Below are 21371 nucleotides of genomic sequence, written 5' to 3' on the forward strand. Positions count from 1 at the left end.
GACTGGCACATAGTAACTTAATTGCCTGGTATAGTAGAAGATTAAGCGGTTTATCGATTGCCATTTACAAAATAGTAACATTGTCTAAAGATATATATGTATATTATAATTATTTACAATTTCAGCCATTATCAACTTTATACTTTTCTAGTATTACTTAAAGCCCTGTCCCACGGTACGAGTTCATTCCAAGAGCTCTCCCGAGTTTGCCCTGATTCGAACTCGGAGATTTACGGTAATGGCCACTCGTCGGTACTCGGGGCTCTCGTGGACATTTTTCAACATGTTGAAAAATCTTCACGAGTCTTCCCGCGCTTACCTGCCGATAGCGAGTCCTCTCAAGTACCTGCCGTAGCGTAACGAGCCGCTAAGAGAAGTCCCCAAGCTCTGACGTACCCGCTACGTTCATTCTCCATGCTTACCACGAGTTTGATTTTTTAAACTCCGGAGAGCTCTTGGAATTAACTCGTACAGTGGGACAGGGCTTTTACTGTTCTATGCGCAATTATTACATTCAACCAATTGGGCAGACTACCAAAAGTTGCTCGCATGTCAGACACCAGACTCCCAAAACAGACACACTGGTGGTTTGAGGAATAAATTCAAACATTTTCAAAATTACCTTAAGAAAAATTGTAAAATTCCACCTGACTTGCAGTAATCACCAGCCTTCCATTTAACATAGCTGCCAAGTAGTACGGATTTTCCGTATTTTGTACGGAAATGCAATACGAATACGGAAACATGAATTCGCGTTATTAAATACGGATTTAAAAAAAAAAAATTCTCGTTGTTAAATACGGATTTTTAAAAAAAACGACCATGGATAATCGTTACAACGAGTCGCTGCTGCACTGGCCATGAGACGAAAACGATTTGTTAACTACCACTGTTAGCACTTGTTAACAGGCAGAAGTTAACACGTAGTTATACAATGTGTCAACAATACATCGATCCACATTCCTCAGTAAATGTAATTGTGTTTTGACCAAGTATTAATGACGCCGCGTTCCTTTGAATAAAATTCACGGGAGAATTTCTTAAAACTCACTTTCATTGAGGGCTCCGGACCGCGAGCACGAGCTTCTTCCTGGTGTGCAGGTAAAGTCATTCACCCACGTTATTTTTAAAAGGAACTGCAGATGCTGGAACAATCGAAGGTAGAAAAAATTGCTGTAGAAACTCAGCGGCTGAGACAAAAATGCTGGAGAAACTCAGCGGCTGAGACAAAAATGCTGGAGAAACTCAGCGGGTTAGACAAAAATGCTGGAGAAACTCAGCGGGTGAGGCAAAAATGCTGGAGAAATTCAGCGAGTGAGAAAAGAATGCTGGAGAAACTCAGCTGGCGAGGCAAAAATGCTGAGAATGCGATGAGGCAAAAATGCTGAGAAACTCAGCGGTGAGGCAAAAATGCTGGAGAAACTCAATGAGTGAGATTTTGTGAGATTCTGTCTCACCTGCTGAGTTTCTCCAGCATTTTTGTCTCACCCGCTAAGTTTCTCCAGCATTTTTGCCTCCAACCTCATCTATTGCATCCGCTGCTCTAGATGTCAGCTGATCTACATCGGTGAGACCAATGTCCGCATTAACCAACCTGACCTCCCGGTGACTCAGCACTTCAACTTCCCCTCCCATTCCGTATCCGACCTCTCTGTCCTGGGTCTCCTCCATGGCCAGAGCGAGCACCACCGGAAATTGGAGGAACAGCACCTCATATTCCGCTTGGGGAGTCTGCATCTGGGGGGCATGAACATTGAATTCTCCCAATTTTGCTAGCCCTTGCTGTCTCCTCCCCTTCCTATCTCTCCCTCAGCCCTCGGGATCCTCCTCCTCTTTTTTCCTTTCTTCACCCTGCCCCCCCCCCCCCCCCCCCCCCCCCCCCCCCCCCCCCCCCCCCCCCCATCAGTCTGAAGAAGGGTTTCGGCCCGAAATGTTGCCTATTTCCTTTGCTCCATAGATGCTGCTGCACCCGCTGAGTTTCTCCAACATTTTTGTGTACCTTTTTGCTTTCCTATTTGTCCATTTTTTGTGCCCGATTATTTGGTGGCCAATCAACCGCTGTCTCTAAGGGGGTTGCGTCCAATCACCGACCAGCTTCCCTTACAATTCCCGTCCAATCAACGAATCGGTTTCCTCCCGTCCAATCAGCCGCTATCTCCAAGGGCATTGTGTCCAATAACATAATGCGCTGGTCACTCGACGGCCAATCAGATGCAGTTTCCGAGGGGTGTTGCGACCAATCACCGTCCTGCTTCCCGAAGCAGACGATGGCTGCAGCCAACAGAGAGAGAGAGAGAGAGAGAGAGAGAGAGATGCAATAAAGCAGCTATGACATATAATACACAATAAACTGTATTACAAATACACAATAAACAAGTTATGCATTCTAGTACTCTTACATGGGTATGGCCGCATATAAAAAAAGTTTTCAGCAAAATGTCAGCGCGTAAAAATACTGATTTCCTCAGCAAAATACTGATTTTCAGGTACGAGAATACTGAAATGCTCTGACAAAACTTGGCAGCTCTGATTTAATCCATTTGCTGGGAACGCACAGAAACCCAGTGTGAATGCACACCATCTCCCAAACCACCCCATGTCTAGCACTTCCTGACCCACATGGACAGAGTCAACTATTCTGACCAGTCCTCCAGAACCCAAATAATGTGGGAGGTTCCCCTCCCATTATACCTGGCTTGTATAGACCCATACAGCAGCCACTAATCTTCAGCACTTGGATATCTCCATGGGAAGATACTGTCTAATCACTTTTGGCCAGATAATCATACTGATCGAGATGTGAAGGCAGTAACTAGTGGTTGGAGGCAGTGAGTCCTGCTAGAACTGGAGACCAGACACCAAGGGCCACGACTAGCAGAGGCTATTGCGTAAGGCATTGGAACCTGGAAGCAGGATTATGGAGGAGGAACAATACCACAGTTGGCAGGGGCTGGGGGACGAGTTGTCAGCTGTATAAGAGGAGTGAATTGTTCCTCGGCAATGGCCATCGCTCAGCGTAGCTATCAGCAGGTGACCAGAGCATTCTTGCTTCCTGACCAACACCAAGTGCCCTTTTCACCACCACCCTCTCCATGAAGAAAGTGCTTTCTACCATTTCTTTCCCAGGTAACGTGAGAGAATGGCTGGTTATGTTAAATGTTGACAGAGTATATTAGACTACATCAGGTTTTGTAAATAAAAGGGCTAACAATCTAGTTAGTTGTGAGTACCTATTATTGGATATGTTGTAGTGTAACGTAGTAGTGATGTGTTCCATAATATCCTGTGAAATGATTTTAGTGATAAATTGAGCTTGTCAGTGATCCATGTTAATAATTAATTATACCCGCCACCTGTGTGGAAAACGTTTTCCCTCTGGTTCCTATTAGATCTTTCACCTCTCACCCTAAACTTAAGTACTCTGATTCTTGATTTCCCTTACGCTGTGCATTCACCCTATCTATTTCCCTCATGATTTTATGTACCTCTATAAGATCATCCCTCTGCCTTCTGCACTCCAAGGAATAAAGTTCTAGCCTAATCAACCTCTCCTTATAGCTCAGGCCCTCAAGTCCTGGCAACAACCCTGCCTTTAAACATCATTGTCACTGAGGCTGAGGGAAGAAAATAGATGAGCACTCGCCTGAACTTTCTGTGATGCATCAAGCTGACTCTGTGTGAAGGTTTGACACACCAAGCAGAGGGTCTTCTATGCTGTAAAACTAATAAACAAGTGTCACTTATAGGTAGGATGTGTAGGAATGAGCTGCAGATGCTGGTTGAAACCGAAGATAGACACAAAATGCAGGAGTAATTCAGCGGGTCAGGCAGCATCTCTGGACAGAAGTAATGGGTGACGTTTCGGGTTGAGACCCTTCTTCAGACTCGTCAGACTAGACCAGAGATGCTGCCTGAGTTACTCCAGCATTTTGTGTCTATTGTCGCTTTTTGGTCCAGCCCCTAAATTGACTCGACCTTCCTCCAAATTCACTCCCCTACTCCCCATCGTCCGACAAGGAATCATTGGCTCAAAGCGAACTGCTACTTTTCCCCCAACTTCTTACTCTGGCCAAAGCATATAATTCCTAATAGGATGTGCTGTTCAACCCTGAGCCAAGTTTGGTACCCGTATCCTCTCCCAGATAACATTGGTATGACCTCTATTCCATCTTAACTTCTACTGCAAAAATTCTCATGCTTGGATTTGTTACCTTTTTGATCTTGACAGTTTCAGGAGTATTATTATTTTTCTGTCCGTCACCTTTCCTGCCCTGTACTAAGACCTATTTATTTTTTGTGTATTGGGTCTCTGCCACTTAATACAAGTGTAATGTTTTGAGACTCCAATACAGCTCTGTTTTGCAATCACATCTGTCCCATTGAATGTATAGTTACAATAGAAAACATGAAGAACAAGAGTGAGAAAGTGAACTTAGAGAGAAATCTCACAGGTATTGGGAGGAAGATAGTGCAAACAATTCTTTAGTATATGTTAATAAACTGAGAGCTCTGTTAGACATTTTTCCCATCCAAAGCTGTTGCTCTTTGACTTTGGCATCCGGTCGCCAGACCAATGGACATGTTAAACTTGCTTCCTTATGATTCCTCCCTAAGTCGCAACAGTCACACCTTCAGAAAGTTGCTTTAAAACCCAGCTTGTGTGTAAAGCTTTGTCCTTTTTAAAAATATTCTTAACATCATCCTGATTTACACCTGTCTGTGATTTTTGAATTAAGGATTCTATAAATAAACAACTTTTTCTTTGCATCTTGACTTGGCTCAGAGTGAATCTCTACTTGCAGTAATTTTTAATCAGGATTGTATGAAAATCAAGACTTAAATCTGGGACGATATAATCTCTTGTTTATCTTTATTCCGTTACATCTCTTCTCATGGGCTGTAATTGCAGAGTCATTCAGAATTTTAATTGAAATTGCTTTTTATTTAATCTGCAAGTCAAACTGGTGGCCAAAGGCTTATAAAGTTATTTTTTATCTTGATTAGAATTTGTGCTCTACACATGACTAGATTTTGATAGATGAATGTTCAGTCACTCTGCACCTCCATGCCGCACTTAAAGCCCTCCGTTTCTTCCTTGATCGCAGAACCAGCCAATTTCCGTCTACTAACGCTCTCCTCCGCGTAACAGTCTGGTCCTTACGCGTAACAACTTCTCCTTCGACTCATCCCACATCCTCCAAATCCAAGGCGTAGCCATGGGTACTCGCATGGGCCCCAGCTATGCCTGCCTCTTTGTAGGGTACGTTGAACAATCACTGTTCCAGGCGTACACTGGCCCTATCCCCGAACTCTACTTCCGCTACATTGATGACTGCATCTGTGCTACCTCCTGCACCCTTGCAGAACTCACTGACAATCAACTTCACAACTAATTTCCATCCTGCACCCAAATTCACTTGGACCATCTCCGACATCTCCCTACCATTTTCACCGTCTCCATCACAGGAGACAGACTATCGACTGACCTATTACAAACCCACTGGCTCCCATAGCTATGTAGACTACACTTCTTCCCACCCTGCTTCCTGTAAAGACTCTATCCCCTACTCCCAATTCTTCCATCTCCGCCACATCCCAGAATGAAGTGTTCCATACCAGGTCATCGTAGATGTCCTAATTCTTTAGGGAATGGGGGTTCCCCTCTTCCATTATAGATGAGGCTCTCATTAGGGTTTCCTTGATATCCCGCAGCTCCGCTCTTGCTTCCTCTCCCCCCCCCCCATCATAACAAGGACAGGTGTCCTCACCTTCCACCCCATCAGCCGTCGCATACATCATATAATCCTCCGACATTTTCGTCACCTCCAATGGGCTCCCACTATTAGCCACGTCTTCCCATCTCCACCCTTTTCTGCTTTCCGCAGAGACCGTTCCCGCCGCATCTCCCTGGTCAGGTCGTCCCTTCCCACCCAAACCACCCCCCACCCCACCAGGTACTTTCTCCTGCAACCGTCCAAGGACCTCGGCAGTCTTTTCAGGTAAGGTGGAGGTTTATTTGCACCTCCTCCAACCTCATCTACTGTATCCGCTGTTCCTATGGGTGGACTCCTGTATGTCGGCGAGACCAAGCGCAGGCTCGGTGATTGTTTCGCTAAACACCTCCGCTTAGTCTGCATAAACCTGATCTCCCAGGTTTCTCAACGCTTTAACTCCCCCTCCAATTCCCACACGGTCTTCTGTCTTGGGCCTCCTCCATTGTCAGTGAGGCCCAATGCAAATTGGAGGAACATATTTCGCTTGGGTAGCTTACACCCCAGCGGTATGAAGATTGACTTCTCTAACTTCAAGTAACCCTTGCTTTCCCTCTCTCCATCCCCTCACCCTTCCCAGTTCTCCCACCAGTCTTACAGTCTCCGACTATATTTTATCTTTGTACCGCCCACTCCCCTGACATCAGTCTGAAGAATGGTCTTGGCCCGAAACATCACCCATTCCTTCTCTTCAGAGATGCTGCCTGTCCCGCTGAGTTACTCCAGCATTTTGTGTCTACACTAGATTATGAGGGTGGCTTTGCTCTGTATATATTGACTGATAATCCTTGGTATCCAAATGGTATTCGGGGAAATTGTAATTTTCAAAATGAGCTGCCATTGAAATTTTCTGACCTGATATTCGGAAAGGGGTTTGAATTGTGCCAGTAATTGATGCATTACATTAATCATTTTTTATAAATGCAAACCCTTTAAAGATTGGAGATTAAAATATTCAGCCTTTATTGCAAAGTGTTCATCCATTTCAGCGCAGTCTGTACACATCATAACATCATAAACCGTTCTTTTGCTTGGCATATATTTTGCATTTATGTATTTGAGCTTTTTAAATACTGTAGTGTGCAGGGCTGATCAACCAAAGTAAAACATGTCAGAAAAATGATAGGACAATCTGTTTGTTTACAGATGAAAAGACATGGTGGCTATTTTTATGTGAATACAAATAATCCACATTGAAGAGTTTAGCATAGATACGTAGCCAGATAAACTTGCCCCTGGATTGGAAGAGTGACCTCTTGTGTGCAATGTTGGTTACGATACACTTGTTGGCAACATCTGTTTTGAATGTGTTAATCACTATGCTCACTTTTATAAATTTACCTTTTGAATACATACTGCAATATTTTTAAAACCAAACCAAATGTGCTGTTAAATTGTTAAACCTGCTTTTAATTCTAACTTGCAGGTTACTTGTTGAACGGATATTTGCACAGTATATGGTGCCTCACAATTTGGAGACTTCAGAAAGAATGAAGTGTTTATACTATCTTTATGCAACCCTGGACACCAATGCTGTGAAGTATGTTTTTAAAATTAGTTCAACTAAAGTGTATGATTCTGAGTAATCTACTGCCTTCTCTTTGACCTGACTAAGTTTTCAAGAAAACAATGTTCTCCAAATGCAATTATATAATGCTAATCAAAGTTTAAGTATAATTTAAACAAGTAATTTAAATAATTTAAAGCAATTTGAATAAACAGTAACTTGAGGATAGCTGAAAATCTGATCTGAACAAGCATCTGAACAAGCATCACGTCAATTGCTGAAGTGTTGTACAGTGAAGTATCCTGATCCTCGAGGTATAACTTTCTACTTCAGAAGGGGCATGGCTTAATGTGGAGTTTGTTATAAGTGTTGGTAAACACAAAATGCTGCAGTAACTCAGCGGGACAGGTAGCAGCTCTGGAGAGAAGGAATGGGTGACGTTTCGGGTCGAGACCCTTCTTCAGACTGATGTCAGGGGATTGGGCGGGACAGAGCAACTTTGAAATCCATGAATTCGAAAAGTAATTATTAAGGCTGTAAAATTCTCTTGATCCATTGCATCATGAATGCTTTTTAAAGTTTGAACTGAAATCTTACAACTGCATGGCATGACATTTTCTTTTATATAAATTACAAATAACCATCCATCCATGAAATTTCCCTTTAAATTACAAATTACCGTATGAGATTCATCAACCTGAGCTACTCTGTTACACTTAGAGAAAATGCTAAGCTTCACAGTTAATTTGTCCTGTTGTGGCGAATTTACTTCCACCATCATGGGCTACTACTCAGAGGTGGTAGTTTCACTAAAACGTAAGACCATTTTTGTTATTAGCAATGATGTCGTTTTGAAGTTGTACAGTAATATATAGAGGTGCATGAAAAGTCACCAGGGGAAGGGAGAGAATGTTCAGTTTTTACAAACATATCGATCAATAATTTAAAAAATGATTTATTTTACTCTAGGAATATGATATTGTTTGTACTGTTACTTAACATTTAAAAGTAGGATAACAAGTTTTCACTAAAGGAAAATGTACTGAACTGCATTAGATTAATATAGTTTAGTTTCCATAATTTTACCATGAGGCAGTCTTAGATAGGAGATGTCTGGGATTTGCATTTTCTTGGCACGATTAAAATTAGCAGTTGAGTACAGAAATAGTTCTTGCAAATGAAATGTAATGCTGGGAAGATGGAGTTTTTGGTAGTGAACAAAATATTAAACGTAGTACATGTGTGTTTCAGTTTAAATGCCAGCAATGTAATTTTTCTAGCATTCATCTACATATGGAAAGTTCTATGTAAAAAGAACATTAATGTAACATTAGTGCTATATCTTTTGATGAAGAAATAATGATAACAGAACAAAAAAAAAAAGGTGTATTAACCTAGTAATAACTTGCCTGGTGCCAGAGGAGGATGGCTAAAAAAGTACTACTTGTGAAATAGTAAACAATTTCTGAACAGGATGTTTTTCTTATGTGTATTTGGAATTCACTATCAATAGGTCAGAGTTGTGGATTGGACCAAAAGTCTGCTACATGACATTCAGTCTGTTCACTGAAGCATACATGACGTTGGGTCATCTTAAGTTCTAGGAACAGAATTAGTGCCATTCAGCCCATCAAGTCTACTCCGTCTTTCAATCATGGCTGATCTATCTTTCCTCTCAACCCCATTCATTCTCCTGCCTCCTCCCCATAACCCTTGACACCTTGCTCTGAACACCCACAAGACCAAGATCTTTTATCAAACTGTCACAGCTGCCTTCTGACAATAAATAGAAAACATGGAAAATGTCCCATACCTCAGTACATACTTCTTAGCAAGGGCAGATATCGATGAACCTTGCCACATTAAGTTGTTAAATTTAAGTTTATTGGCCAAGTATGTACACATACAAGGAACTTGCCTTGATGCTTCACTCGCAAGTAACGACACGACATACAGTAAACAATTAAGAATAAAACATTAAACATTAAAACATTAAGAATAAAACATTATAGCTTAAACATGTGAATGAAATAAAATACCAGAGCAAAAGGAAGCTGCAGGCTTTTAGTTATTGAGTAAAGCTACTGCTTGAGGAAAAAAGCTGTTTTTATGTCTGGCAGTGGCGGCTTTGACAGTCTGGAGTCGCCTTCCAGAAGGAAGTGCCTCAAATAGTTTGTGGCCAGGGTGAGAGCTGTCAGAGATCTTACCCGCTCGCTTCCTGGCCCTTGCAGTGTACAGTTCGTCAATGGGGGGGAAGGTTGCAGCCAACAACCTTCTCAGCTGATCGTACGATTTGCTGCATCCTCCGGATGTTGTGCTTGGTGGCTAAGCCAAATCAGACCATGATGGAGAAGGTGAGGACAGACTCTACGATGGCAGTATAGAATTGAACCATCATTGCCTGTGGCAGATTGTGTTTCTTCAGCTACCGCAGGAAGTACATCCTCTGATGGGCCTTTTTGACTGGAGTCGATGGTAGCCCCACTTAAGGTCCTTGGAGATGATGGTTCCAAGGAACTTAAAAGACTCCACAGATGTGACTGTTGTTGATGATGAGTGGGGGGAGGGGGAGCTTTCCTAAAGTCTACAATCAATTCCACCGTCTTAAGAGCATTGAGCTCCAGGTTGGTACGAAGGCACCAGGACGCCAGCTGTGTCACTTCCTGTCTGTAGGCAGAGTCCTCCCAATCCTGGATCAGTCCAATCAGGGTTGTGTCGTCCACAAACTTGAGAAGCTTGATGGAGATGCAGTCATTGGTGAGAGAGAGTAGAGGAGAGGGGAGAGTACGCAGCCTTGCGATGCTCCTATGCTGAGGGTCTGCGGGTCCGAGATGTGCTTTCCCAGCCTCACATGCTGCTTCCTGTCTGTCCACTGACAGAGGGGTTCAGGCACAGTCAACTGGGAGAGTTTGGAGTGTAGTAGCTCTGGCACAATGTTGTTGAATGCAGAGCTAAAATCACCAAACAAAATCCTTGCATAGGTCCACTGGCAGTCTAGGTGCTGGAGGATGAAGTGCAGGCCTAGGTTAACTGCGTCATCCACTGATCTATTGGCCCAGTATGCAAACTTCAGAGGGTCCAGCAAGGGGTTTGTTTAAATTGAGGAAAATGGAATTTAAGGTTTATTTGAGGAAAATGGAATTTAACAATCAAGATTCAAGAGAGTTTATTGTCATGTGTCCCAGATAGGACAATGAAATTCTTGCTTTGCTTTAGCACAACAGAATATAGTGGCATAAATAAATACAGAACTGATCAGTGTGATCATATACCATTGAATTATATATACACACATAAATAAGCAGATAAAGTGCAATCAGGTCCTCAGACTTAGTACAAAATATTTTCTTGCTGACTGAGCAACATAATTCCCTGCCCTCCTATGCGCATCGGAAAGCTGGACAACAGAGCGCAGGCATATTGAGGCACTGGAAAAATACCACCTGTCCTGTGTCTGCAAAATTCTGATTCGCTGGAAAGATAAGTGAACCAATGTCAAGGTAGTTGAAAGCCTTGAGGCTATGCATGGAGAGGACACAGAAGTCCTACGTAAGTGGCAGGAGCGCAGCACTTCACAACCTACTCACCCGCCCCTCAGCCACCTCGTGTTCTGTTTAGTAAAAGAGTCTGCAGTTCTCATGTTGGCTGTCTCACAACTCACAAAAGCAAAGTGGAAGCAAATCATCCTCCATACTAAAGAGCAACCCAAGAAGAAGTGTATTGTGTCGTAGGCAAAGTCAAATTAATTAGTAAGCAGTGTATAAAGAGCAGCAGAGATGGAAACTACTGTACTTTTCCCATTAAAGCATGAAACATGTAGTGAGTGTAGACTATTTTCATATAAATAAATGCCTAAAATTTCTTGGGTACAAATAAGACATTAGTTACCAAGCATGACTGACTGGGAAAATTAGCCACTCATCTTTTTTGTAACTGACTTTAACATGGACACGTGTAACATTTCCCTTATGGCTGCGATGAGTTTATTTCCCACGGAACTGAAAGGATTTTAAAGCATGGGAGAAATTTATGGAAGAAATTCTTAATTCTTGCCTCCAGCAATATCGAGATAGGAATTGCCATTGTTCGTCTAACTTTAATCAGATAAGGGTAATCTCATGCAACTGGACAAGAGATGCATTAAATAAAGATGATCAGAATGAGAATTTTTAAAGATGCAATGAGATAGAGAAGGGTAAGAAGCAATTTGCACCATGGTCATAATTATTGGGATGTAATTTGTGCATTTTCACAAATTAAAGCCTTTTCAGTGACACAGTGGTCAAAAACTTGATTGGATAAATTCAAAGTCTTGGTTGCAGAAGTGATTGGCACAGATATGAGAGCCAACAACGTGCTCAAGCACCGCTAACTAAATAAAGTGTATGAATTAATTGGATCTGTTGTGCTACAGAAGGGCATAAGAAATTTAAGAGGATTTCTGTAGTGGATCTGAAAATAATAATGCAATGATGCTGTAGTTGGGTTGAAATTAACTGCTTATATCGTCCTTGCTTTCTATTTCAAATTTTAACAGGGCATTAAACGAAATGTGGAAGTGTCAAAATATGCTGAGACATCATGTACGCGACTTGCTTGATTTGCACAAACAACAGAAAGTAAGTGCGTTTTTCCACTTCGTATGCAGAGAATAAGGGAGAAATACTGTGCCACCAGGGAGGTTATGCTGATCGTGAAATGTGTCAATTATATATGTTTTTTATATTTTTGGCTCGACGACTTTCAGTTCAAGCTTATCCTTGTATTTTGGTTCTTGAGAGGTCAAACTGAGGCAGAGGTTGCAAATCTGCTATTCTAATATACATCAATGGTTTAGATGGAGGGATTCAAAGTAACATTAGCAAATTTGCAGATGACACAAAGCTGGGTGGCAGTGTGAACTGTGAGGACTATGCTATGAGGATGCAGGGTGACTTGGACAGGTTGGGTTAGTGGGTAGATGCATGGCAGATGCAGTTTAATGTGGATACATGTGAGGTTATCCACTTTGGTAGCAAAAAGAGGAAGGCAGATTACTATATAAATGGTGTCCAGTTGGGGGTCCTTGTTCATCAGTCAGTGAAAGTAAGCATGCAGGTACAGCAGGCAGTGAAGAAAGCGAATGGCATGTTGGCCTTTATAACAAGCGGAGTTGAATATAGGAGCAAAGAGGTTCTTCTGCAGTTGTATAGGGCCCTAGTGAGACAACACCTGGAGTGTTGTATGCAGTTTGGCCCCCTAATTTGAGGAAGGACATTCATGCTATTGAGGGAGTGCAACGTAATTTACAAGGTTAATTCCCGGGATGGCAGGACTGTCATATGCTGAGAGAATGGAGCGGCTGGGCTTGTATACTCTGGCGTTTAGAAGGATGAGAGGAGATCTTATTGAAACATACGATTATTAAGGGTTTGGACACACTAGAGGCAGGAAACATGTCCCGATGTTGGGGGAGTCCAGAACCAGGGGCCACAGTTTAAGAATAAAGGGTAAGCCATTTAGAACGGAGATGAGGAAACGCTTTTTCTCACAGAGTCGTGAGCCTGTGGAATTCTCAGCCTCAGATGGTGGTGGAGGCCGGTTCTCTGGATACTTTCAAGAGAGAGCTAGATAGGGCTCTTAAAGATAGCGGAGTCAGGGGATATGGCAAAGCTGCCAAGTCGTACGGATTTTCCGTATTTTGTACGGAAATGCGATAAGAATACGGATGTATGGATGTACTTTGTAAAATACGGATTTTTAAAAAATCAGCCCAACTTCCTGTTTCATCTTGCTGCTTAAAAATGCATGGATATAAAAAGTCATATGGTAACTAAAAATTATAGCAGATTAAATCTATTAGTATTTTAAATTTCAAGATCTGGATGATTATTTTTGTACGCTTTGATTTGCCCGTCCCGCTATAGGTTTAATCAGCGCTGTCAGTTTAGCGTGTGGGAATTTAAACGAACAGCGCTATGGGTTCTAATTATAGCGCTACCAGCTGGAGCGCTATTGCCTTTACACATAGCGCTATCGGTCACAGACTGTTTGGGGAGGGAGAAGGGGAGATGGAGGGCGGGTATAAGAGAGGGAGGGAGAAAAAAAGGAGGAAGAGGGAGGGAAAGGGGGAGGGAGAGGGAGGCTTCCAAAATGGCTTCTACGTCATCATCTGGTGCTAAAAGCAGGAAGCAGCCATTCAAACAGAAGTATACAAAGAGATGGCAATGAATTCACTGTCAAGTAAGGTGCGTAGAAAACATGTCAATTGCTAGCAAAGTTATGCATTCTTGTACTCTTACATGGGTATGACCGCACATAAAAAACATTTTTTTCAGCAAAATGGCACCGCGTAAAAATACTGATTTCCTCAGCAAAATACTGATTTTCAGGTACTAGAATACTGAAATGCTCTGACAAAACTTGGCAGCTCTGATATGGGGAGAAGGCAGGAATGGGGTACTGATTGGGGATGATCAGCCATGATCACATTGAATGGCTGGCTCGAAGGGCCGAATGGCCTACTCCTGCACCTATTGTCTATTGTCTAATAACCAAGACTGTAAATTATATTTTTTGTGTGCTGCTGCACCAAATGTAATTCTTCAAATACATTCTTCCCATTAATTTTGTATCGAGTGTCTACTGAGTTTTTTTTTAAACAAATTGCCACATTTTTAATTGGAGGATAATATTTGGGGAAGTTCTAATTCTGTTCATAGAACTTTTGAACTTGTGAACTCCATAGTGAGTCCAATGGTACTCCTTGCATTGACATCTGGCCTGTAGGATTTTTATGGCCTTCTGCGTTTCAATGCGCTTTAAAGTTCGAGTCAAATTGGACAAGTCGCGTTAAGCCAGCAGTTTCTTTTGGAATTACTGGCTGTAAGTGCAATTTGGCCTATCATAAATTAATTTTGTTCATAAGTTCTAGGAGCAGAATTAGGCCATTCGGTCCATCAAGTCTACGCCGACATTCAATCATGCCTGGTGTAGCTTTCCCTCTCTACCCCATTCTCCTGCCTTCGCCTCATAACTCTGACAACCTCATTAACTAAGAATCTGTCAATCTCCGCCTTAAGAATATCCATTGACTTGGCCTCCACAGCTGTCTGTGGCAATGAATTCCAATGAATTTTATTCAGAGACACAATGCGGAAACGGGCCTTTTGGCCCACTGAGTCTGCGCCAACGAGCGATTCCTGTTACACCAGCACATACGACACAAGGGACAATTTAACATTTTTAATGAAGCCAATTAACCTACAAACCTGTCTTTGGAGTGTGGGAGCAATCGAAGCACCCAGGGAAACCCCACGCAGTCACGGATAGAACGTACAAACTCCGCAGAGTCAGCACCCATAGTCAGGATCGAATATGGGTCTCTGGCGCCTTGAGGCAGCAACGCAATCACTGCACCCCTAAATTTATCACCGCTTTGTCTGAAATCAATTTTGTTCGTCAGCTAGTTTATCCCTGATGCAATAAAGTGCAATATTCTGCCTTGTTTGTTGATGGTAAGCAAACGTGTGGTGTGTAAACAATGTTTTATTTTTAATTGGAGTGAACTCTTAAATGCTTTCCATTGGGCAATTGTCTGTGGTTTTAATTGTTAAACGAATTACCATTGTATGTGAAAATCTATTAATTTCTTTATATTTTACATTTTAGTCTGATCCCACTGATAAAGCCATATTCTCAAAAGTAATGATCATTGCCAGTAAGTACTTACAATTGCATGTCTTTGCAAGCCTGTTGTTTATAATATTGTGCTCTTAATTGGATGTAATGAATATAATGATCTTTAAGAAGCAACAAGGATGAACAATATAATTATTATATCAGGAGGTCTGATCAAAACAATATTTTGTTGTCAGAAAACTTACCTGATCCAGGAAAAGCCCAGGACTTCATGAAGAAATTTGATCAATTTTTAGAAGAAGATGAACGAATCAGGTCTCAACTGGATGTGCTTGTTAGTCCAAACTGTTCCTGCAAGCTGGCAGAAGGATGTGTGGTAATAGCAGAAATCATTAAATACACAAGTGCATTGAACATTTCTAACAATACACTTTCTTCGTTTAAATATTTTTTCTTCTTCTTTGTGGACAGCGTGAAATAACCCGAAAATTAAGTAACCCCAAACAACCGACAAACCCATTTTTGGAAATGGTGAAGTTTCTCCTGGAGAGGATAGCACCTGTGCATATAGACACCGAATCCATTAGGTATTATTTTAATATAATAGGGAAAAGTCTATAATTTATTTTGGTATTGGAACTGCTTTTCATTATTACAATTCCTGAACATATGCTACTGGTTAAAACAGGGTCCACGCAGCTGGCTACAACACCAATCCAGGACCATTTTTACCAATAGGTTATGATACAAGTTTTAACTAACTTTTTATCACAAAATATGATAAATGTGTTAAATGATAAGAATATACGGCGCTGAAATGGAATAATTGAACCATGTAATGTAGAAATATGACGCTCTCGGCAGCCCCATTATGCTCTCAGCGGCACGGCCTTCCCCAACACTACGTGGACTCCTCGCTCTCGGCGGTGCAGATTCCTCCTCTCATTCCGACTTTGCCTTCTGCCACCACACGTGCATCCCGGGCTTTTCACTGGCCTTGATGTGCTCAATGCTTTGGCTTGGTTTGGCCAAGCCAGTAAACATCAAAATTAAGAGTCTTCTCAGCCACTTCTATTCCAAACAAAGCAAACCTATCGTAGCACAGAAACAGATTTTTTTTCTGTCCTAGCAACATCCTTGTAAATCTCTGCACAATCTCTAACTCAATCATTTTTTGTAGAAGTTGTGACCAAAATTTAACATATTGCTCAAACTGTAATATAACTGTTGTACACAGTGCCCTGTGTAATATAACTCTTGTATACGGCATAACTGCCCAGATCTTGTACTCTCTGCCTCACTGAAGGAAAACCTTTTTAACAGTCTTGTAAACTTCAGCCCCAAGCTCCTTCTGTTTCTTAACCTCGCTGACTACCTTAACACTTATTGTGTGTTCTGTAGCCATTTTGCAGTTCCTCAAATATACTACTTCATGCTATTCTAGCTTGAATTCCATTTGGTACTTTTCTGTACAATTGACCAATTTAATTTTTCGCGCATTAAAACGTTTTTAAAAATGAGGCATAAATGCAAGAGCAGGGTGGTTGACCACACTGCCTAATTTAGTGCCGGGCGTCTTTTTTTTGCCTCTTTTATGCCCTGTCTATCAGCAAAGAGCAATGTACTGAAGTCAGTGAAAAGTGACCTTGGATCTATCAGTAAATGCCGAGGAAAGCCATGCTGGTTTAAATCGAAGGTAGACACAAAATGCTGGAGTAACTCAGAGGGACAGACAGCTTCTCTGGAGAGAAGGGATGGGTGATGTTTCGGGTCGAGACCCTTCTTCACTGATGCTTCGGTTCCCAAAACATCACCCATCCTTTTTCTCCAGTGATGCTGCCTGACCCGCAGAGTTATTCCAACACTTTGTGTCTATCTTTGATATAAGCCAGAATCTGCAGTTCATTGTTTCTCTGCATTGTATTTTTGGAAATATCTTTCACAAGCTCTTCTATCCAGGAGTTAAGTAATTCAAGGGTTAAGTAATTCTATTTCATGGGTTAAGTAATTCCAAGATTCACTGACGTAAGCGGTGATTATCTTGATATTGTTCCTCTTTTAACTTTCCAAAATAGTGGGTTTTTGATTGCAGTTCAACCTTGACATGACATCCACATTACAATCTGCAGGTAGTAGGCCTTGAATATATAAATAACACTCTGGTCTATAAAGTAACTTTAGGGAGAAAGCAGGCTACCTTAATTTTGAGCAAAATATTAAAGCTGAAATGTCATCTGTCCCTCCACAGAGGCTGCCTGACCCACTGGTTTCAGTGTCTGCAGTCTCTTTTGTCTCCATGCAATCTATTTCTTGTCTGTTCAATAACTTGCAATTAGTGGGAATGGGTGGTCGATTGTCAACGTGGACTTTGTGGGCCGAAGGGCCTGTAACCATGTTTATCTTTCAATCAATCTAAAACATTACCTTCAAGGAGAAGAGTAAGATGATCTTTGACTGCTTTCGAGCCTCGAGCAGTCTTCTCAACATTTGAGATGAACAGACTTTAAGGTATATTCTCCCAAATAAACCCTGTCTCATTTATATTAAACGCATGTGTGTGAGTGAGTAGAAAGGAACTGCAGATGCTGGTTTATACCGAAGATGGACACAAAACGCTGGAGTAACTTAGCAGGTCAGGCTGCATCTCGGGAAAAAAGAATAGATGACGTTTGGGGTTGGAACCCTTCTTCAGTTTCGACCCAAAGCGTCATGTATTATTTTTCTCCAGAGATGTTACCTGACCCACTAAGTCACAGCATTTTGTGTCTGTCTGTTTTAGGGGTAAGTCTGATCATCTGGTTCATTTGGGGATAGTTGTCTACTGCCACAGTATTTACACCTGAAATATTCAAACCCATCATGACTAGAATTGAGCATATTGTATTTTCAGAATTCCATCGGTCTCCTTGCCTTCTCAAGTCTTGCCATAATACTCTCTTTTTTCTTGGATCGTCAAAATTGGAGCTATAAACCTTTGATAATGATCTTCTAACCACATGCTTAAGCTCGTTTCAATTTTTCCATTGTAACATCACTCTTTCTTGTAACACATCATACACTTCCAGATATAACATTTAGGATAGAAGTAGAAACAAGGAACTGCAGATGCTGGTTTCCAAAAAAGTCTTGAGTAACTCAGCGGGTCAGGCAGCATCTAGAGAACATGGATTGGTGACGCTTTGGGATACTAAGTATTTTGGATACCAAGTTTTATTTTTCTAGTTTTGCTAAAGCTTGTACACTCTGCAAGATTTAATGAATGACCAATGTCACCAAGACTTCATTGTTACCCCTTTTAATTATATTTGACTTTGCATTAATGGTTGTGGCTTGCCACGATTCATAGGGAGGTGCAATGTTTTAAGCTGCTAGAATGGTTAAAGCCATCTTGATGGATATATAAAGTACATTTTAATAAATTGCAATAACCATGATCATTCAGTGGTAGGGGGGGAAATGCCAAATCCATTATGAATGGACAGTGTTATAGCAAAAAATATATCTTTGAAAATTGTGATATGTATAGCCCATAGAGTCAATTCATAATCCAAATGATGAATTACTATAGATATTGACCTGCCACTTGCCCATTTATGTATAGTGGGTATTATGCTGAAATGTGCAGTGAGGATGTATCGACGGTCTTGATTTGTTTTTTTTTAAAGTCCTATTAAATGAGTTGGTTTGTTTCTGGTTTTTAACAGCGCATTAATCAGACAAATTAATAAATCTATTGACGGTACAGCAGATGATGAAGAGGAGGGCGTGCAAACTGATGAAGCAATTCGAGCAGGCCTTGAATTGCTTAAGGTAAATGTCTGAGGCACTGGAACTTGAATTTATTCATCGTTTAACACAGTAGTAATATCCTGAATAATATTTCGGCAATTTAGTGATTTCTTTTAAGAATCTCTATAACTCCGTAAAATGAATCCTTCAGAAAAATAGGAACTCGATTCAATGTCATTAAGGCATTTGAGTGGGATGTCACACTACACCATAGAATATTGTTACCTATATTATGCTTTGAATCTTCATAATTGGTTGTAAAGTGTTTCCGAATGTCAATATATTGTGATGAGCATTATAATTGGTTACTTATCCTGCAATGTCTTTCTTCTGGAATTATAGCAGTATTTTTGCAGTGCATTTGAGTGTGTTGATTACTCTTGTACCTGGTAAAGCCCCAGCTTTGACATTTATCCACTATAACCATAATCAAGTGTATTGAAATGCAGTGGAAATTCTCCCCTGTCAGTGTTCTGCCAGACCTACAATCAAATTTGCAGTTTTCCCCATTTTTCTATTTATTTATTTCCTGGTGGGGATAAAAAGTGAAATCAGCTGTTCAGAAAGCTATGTCTTGCATACCATTTCTCTAAAAGAAAACAACCTGATTTTATTAGTTGTCTGGAGAAATCTTAATTGAAAATCCAGATATTTATAGAGGAAGGTGACAATTTAAAAAATATATTTAACAAGAAACACGGATATTTTTAATGAATTTTATGCGTGGAATTTCCCTACAAGTCTTTAAACATGCACAAACAATTCATTCTTCTGTGGATCTGATTATAAAGAATACCTTAAATTAACTGCTGTAATTGTAAGTCTGATGGATTTATGATGCAATTGCATTTATTTTTGTTTCATTCTGATAAAAAATGTGCTGGGAAAGTTTTAACACATTTCCTGAACACCATACCACTGTATTCCATAAAGATCGAGAGAGATTTTCAGCTTGCTGCCTGGTGTAAATCTGGCATTAATAGCATAAACGAAACAGGGAAATGAAGCCATGTGTTTCCTTGACCTTTAGCTGCCATGAATGATCTGATTTTGGCCTCTGTTCTACTTTCTTGCTTGTTCCTCAAACCATTTGGCAATGTATGCAAAATCTGACCTCCTTAGCTTTGAATATCTCTGCCTTAAATATTTTCCATGATCCAACTTCATTGGATCTCTGGGATAGACAATTCACAAGCTTCTGGCTACCAGCATAATCAAGGATCAGTCTCACCCTGGCCACTCCCCCTTCTCCCCTCTCCCATCAGGCAAGAGGTACAGAAGTTTAAAAACATACCTCCAGATTCAGGGACAGTTTCCTCCCAGCTGTTATCAGCAACTGAACCATCCTCTCACCAACTAGAGAGCAGTCCTGACCTCCCATCTACCTCATTGGAGACCTTCAAACTATCTTTAAGTGGACTTTACTGAACTTTATCTTACACTAAACATTATACTCTTTATCCTGTATCTGTACACTACGGACAGCTTGATTGCAATCATGTATAGTCTTTTCGCAGACTGGATAGCATACAAAACAAAAAAAGCTTTTCTCTGTACCTATATATTTAGGCATGGTATGTATTATCTGATCATTTGGATAGCATGCAAAACAAAACCTTTCACCGTACCTGGATGCACGTGACAATAATAAACATAAATAGTCACAGGCAGAAAGTGCAAACTAATCTGACAATTCCCAAGATTACTGGATCTGCATGCTGTCACATTTACCCTACAGTTCCATTCAAAATATTAAGAACATGCAAACCAGTTTTACAATATGGAGTATTGCATAAGATGCACATACGATCACAACATTTAAGAAGCAATTAGATGGGTACATAGATAGGATAGGTTTAGAGGGATATTGGCCAAATGTAGGCAGGTTGGACAAGTGTAGATGGGCCATGTTGATCAGTGAAGCAAATTGGGCCAAAGGACTTGTTTGCATGTTGTGTGACTCTTGACTCCATATTTCAATTTATAAATGTATGCTTTAATTAAATTATTAAAAGGATTTCAAAATTACCGTTTATTTTAGAACGCCTTTTCCATGAAATAATTTTCTTTGTTCCAGGTGTTATCATTTACTCATTCAATCTCTTTTCACTCTGCGGAAACGTTTGAATCCCTCCTCCAGTGTTTGAAAATGGATGACGAGAAGGTGGCAGAAGCAGGTTTACAGATCTTCCGAAATACTGGGCAGAAAATTGAAGATGACTTTCCTCACATCAGATCGTATGTTTCATTGCCATTGCTCGATGTAGAACAGTGACATATAAGTATGGAAAGATCTGCAGTTGCTGGTTTAAATCGATGGTAGACTCAAAATGCTAGAGTAACTCAGCGGGACAGGCAGCATCTCTGGAGAGAAGGAATGGGTGACGTTTTGGGTCGAGACTCTTCTTCAGACTGATCGGTGACATATGTGATTCTTTCAGAATCAGTATGAGGACAATATTTTTTCTGTATTGCAAGATTCAAGTGTTTTATGGAGATTCATATCAAAATAGCTATTCAAGCCAATTAGTTTTCAGAAATTTGAACAAATGAAATGCTTTGTGCTCTGAATTGCAGATTAGCTTTCTTTTGATTTCTAGATGTTTTATCTTAATATTCAATGGATGCATCTTTCACTAAGTTTACTGCAGTATGTTTTTGTATGCTGGAATGTTGTTGTAGAA

At 40.8% G+C, this 21371-nt stretch overlaps 1 protein-coding gene across 4 annotated transcripts in view; it reads left to right on the forward strand.

The window, feature by feature from the left end:
• pds5b (PDS5 cohesin associated factor B) overlaps window positions 1-21371 on the forward strand; it is a 148043-nt gene that overhangs the window by 58281 nt on the left and 68391 nt on the right. For all 4 annotated transcript variants that reach the window (XM_033022878.1, XM_033022879.1, XM_033022880.1 and 1 more), the window contains 7 exons: window positions 7198-7311; window positions 11816-11897; window positions 14929-14977; window positions 15135-15274; window positions 15370-15485; window positions 18603-18708; window positions 20765-20925. In XM_033022878.1, coding sequence (XP_032878769.1) covers window positions 7198-7311; window positions 11816-11897; window positions 14929-14977; window positions 15135-15274; window positions 15370-15485; window positions 18603-18708; window positions 20765-20925 — 768 coding nt within the window. The remainder of the gene's footprint in view (window positions 1-7197; window positions 7312-11815; window positions 11898-14928; window positions 14978-15134; window positions 15275-15369; window positions 15486-18602; window positions 18709-20764; window positions 20926-21371) is intronic.

The sequence above is a fragment of the Amblyraja radiata genome, chromosome 6 (genome assembly GCF_010909765.2).
Source record: "Amblyraja radiata isolate CabotCenter1 chromosome 6, sAmbRad1.1.pri, whole genome shotgun sequence".
Taxonomy (NCBI): domain Eukaryota; kingdom Metazoa; phylum Chordata; class Chondrichthyes; order Rajiformes; family Rajidae; genus Amblyraja; species Amblyraja radiata.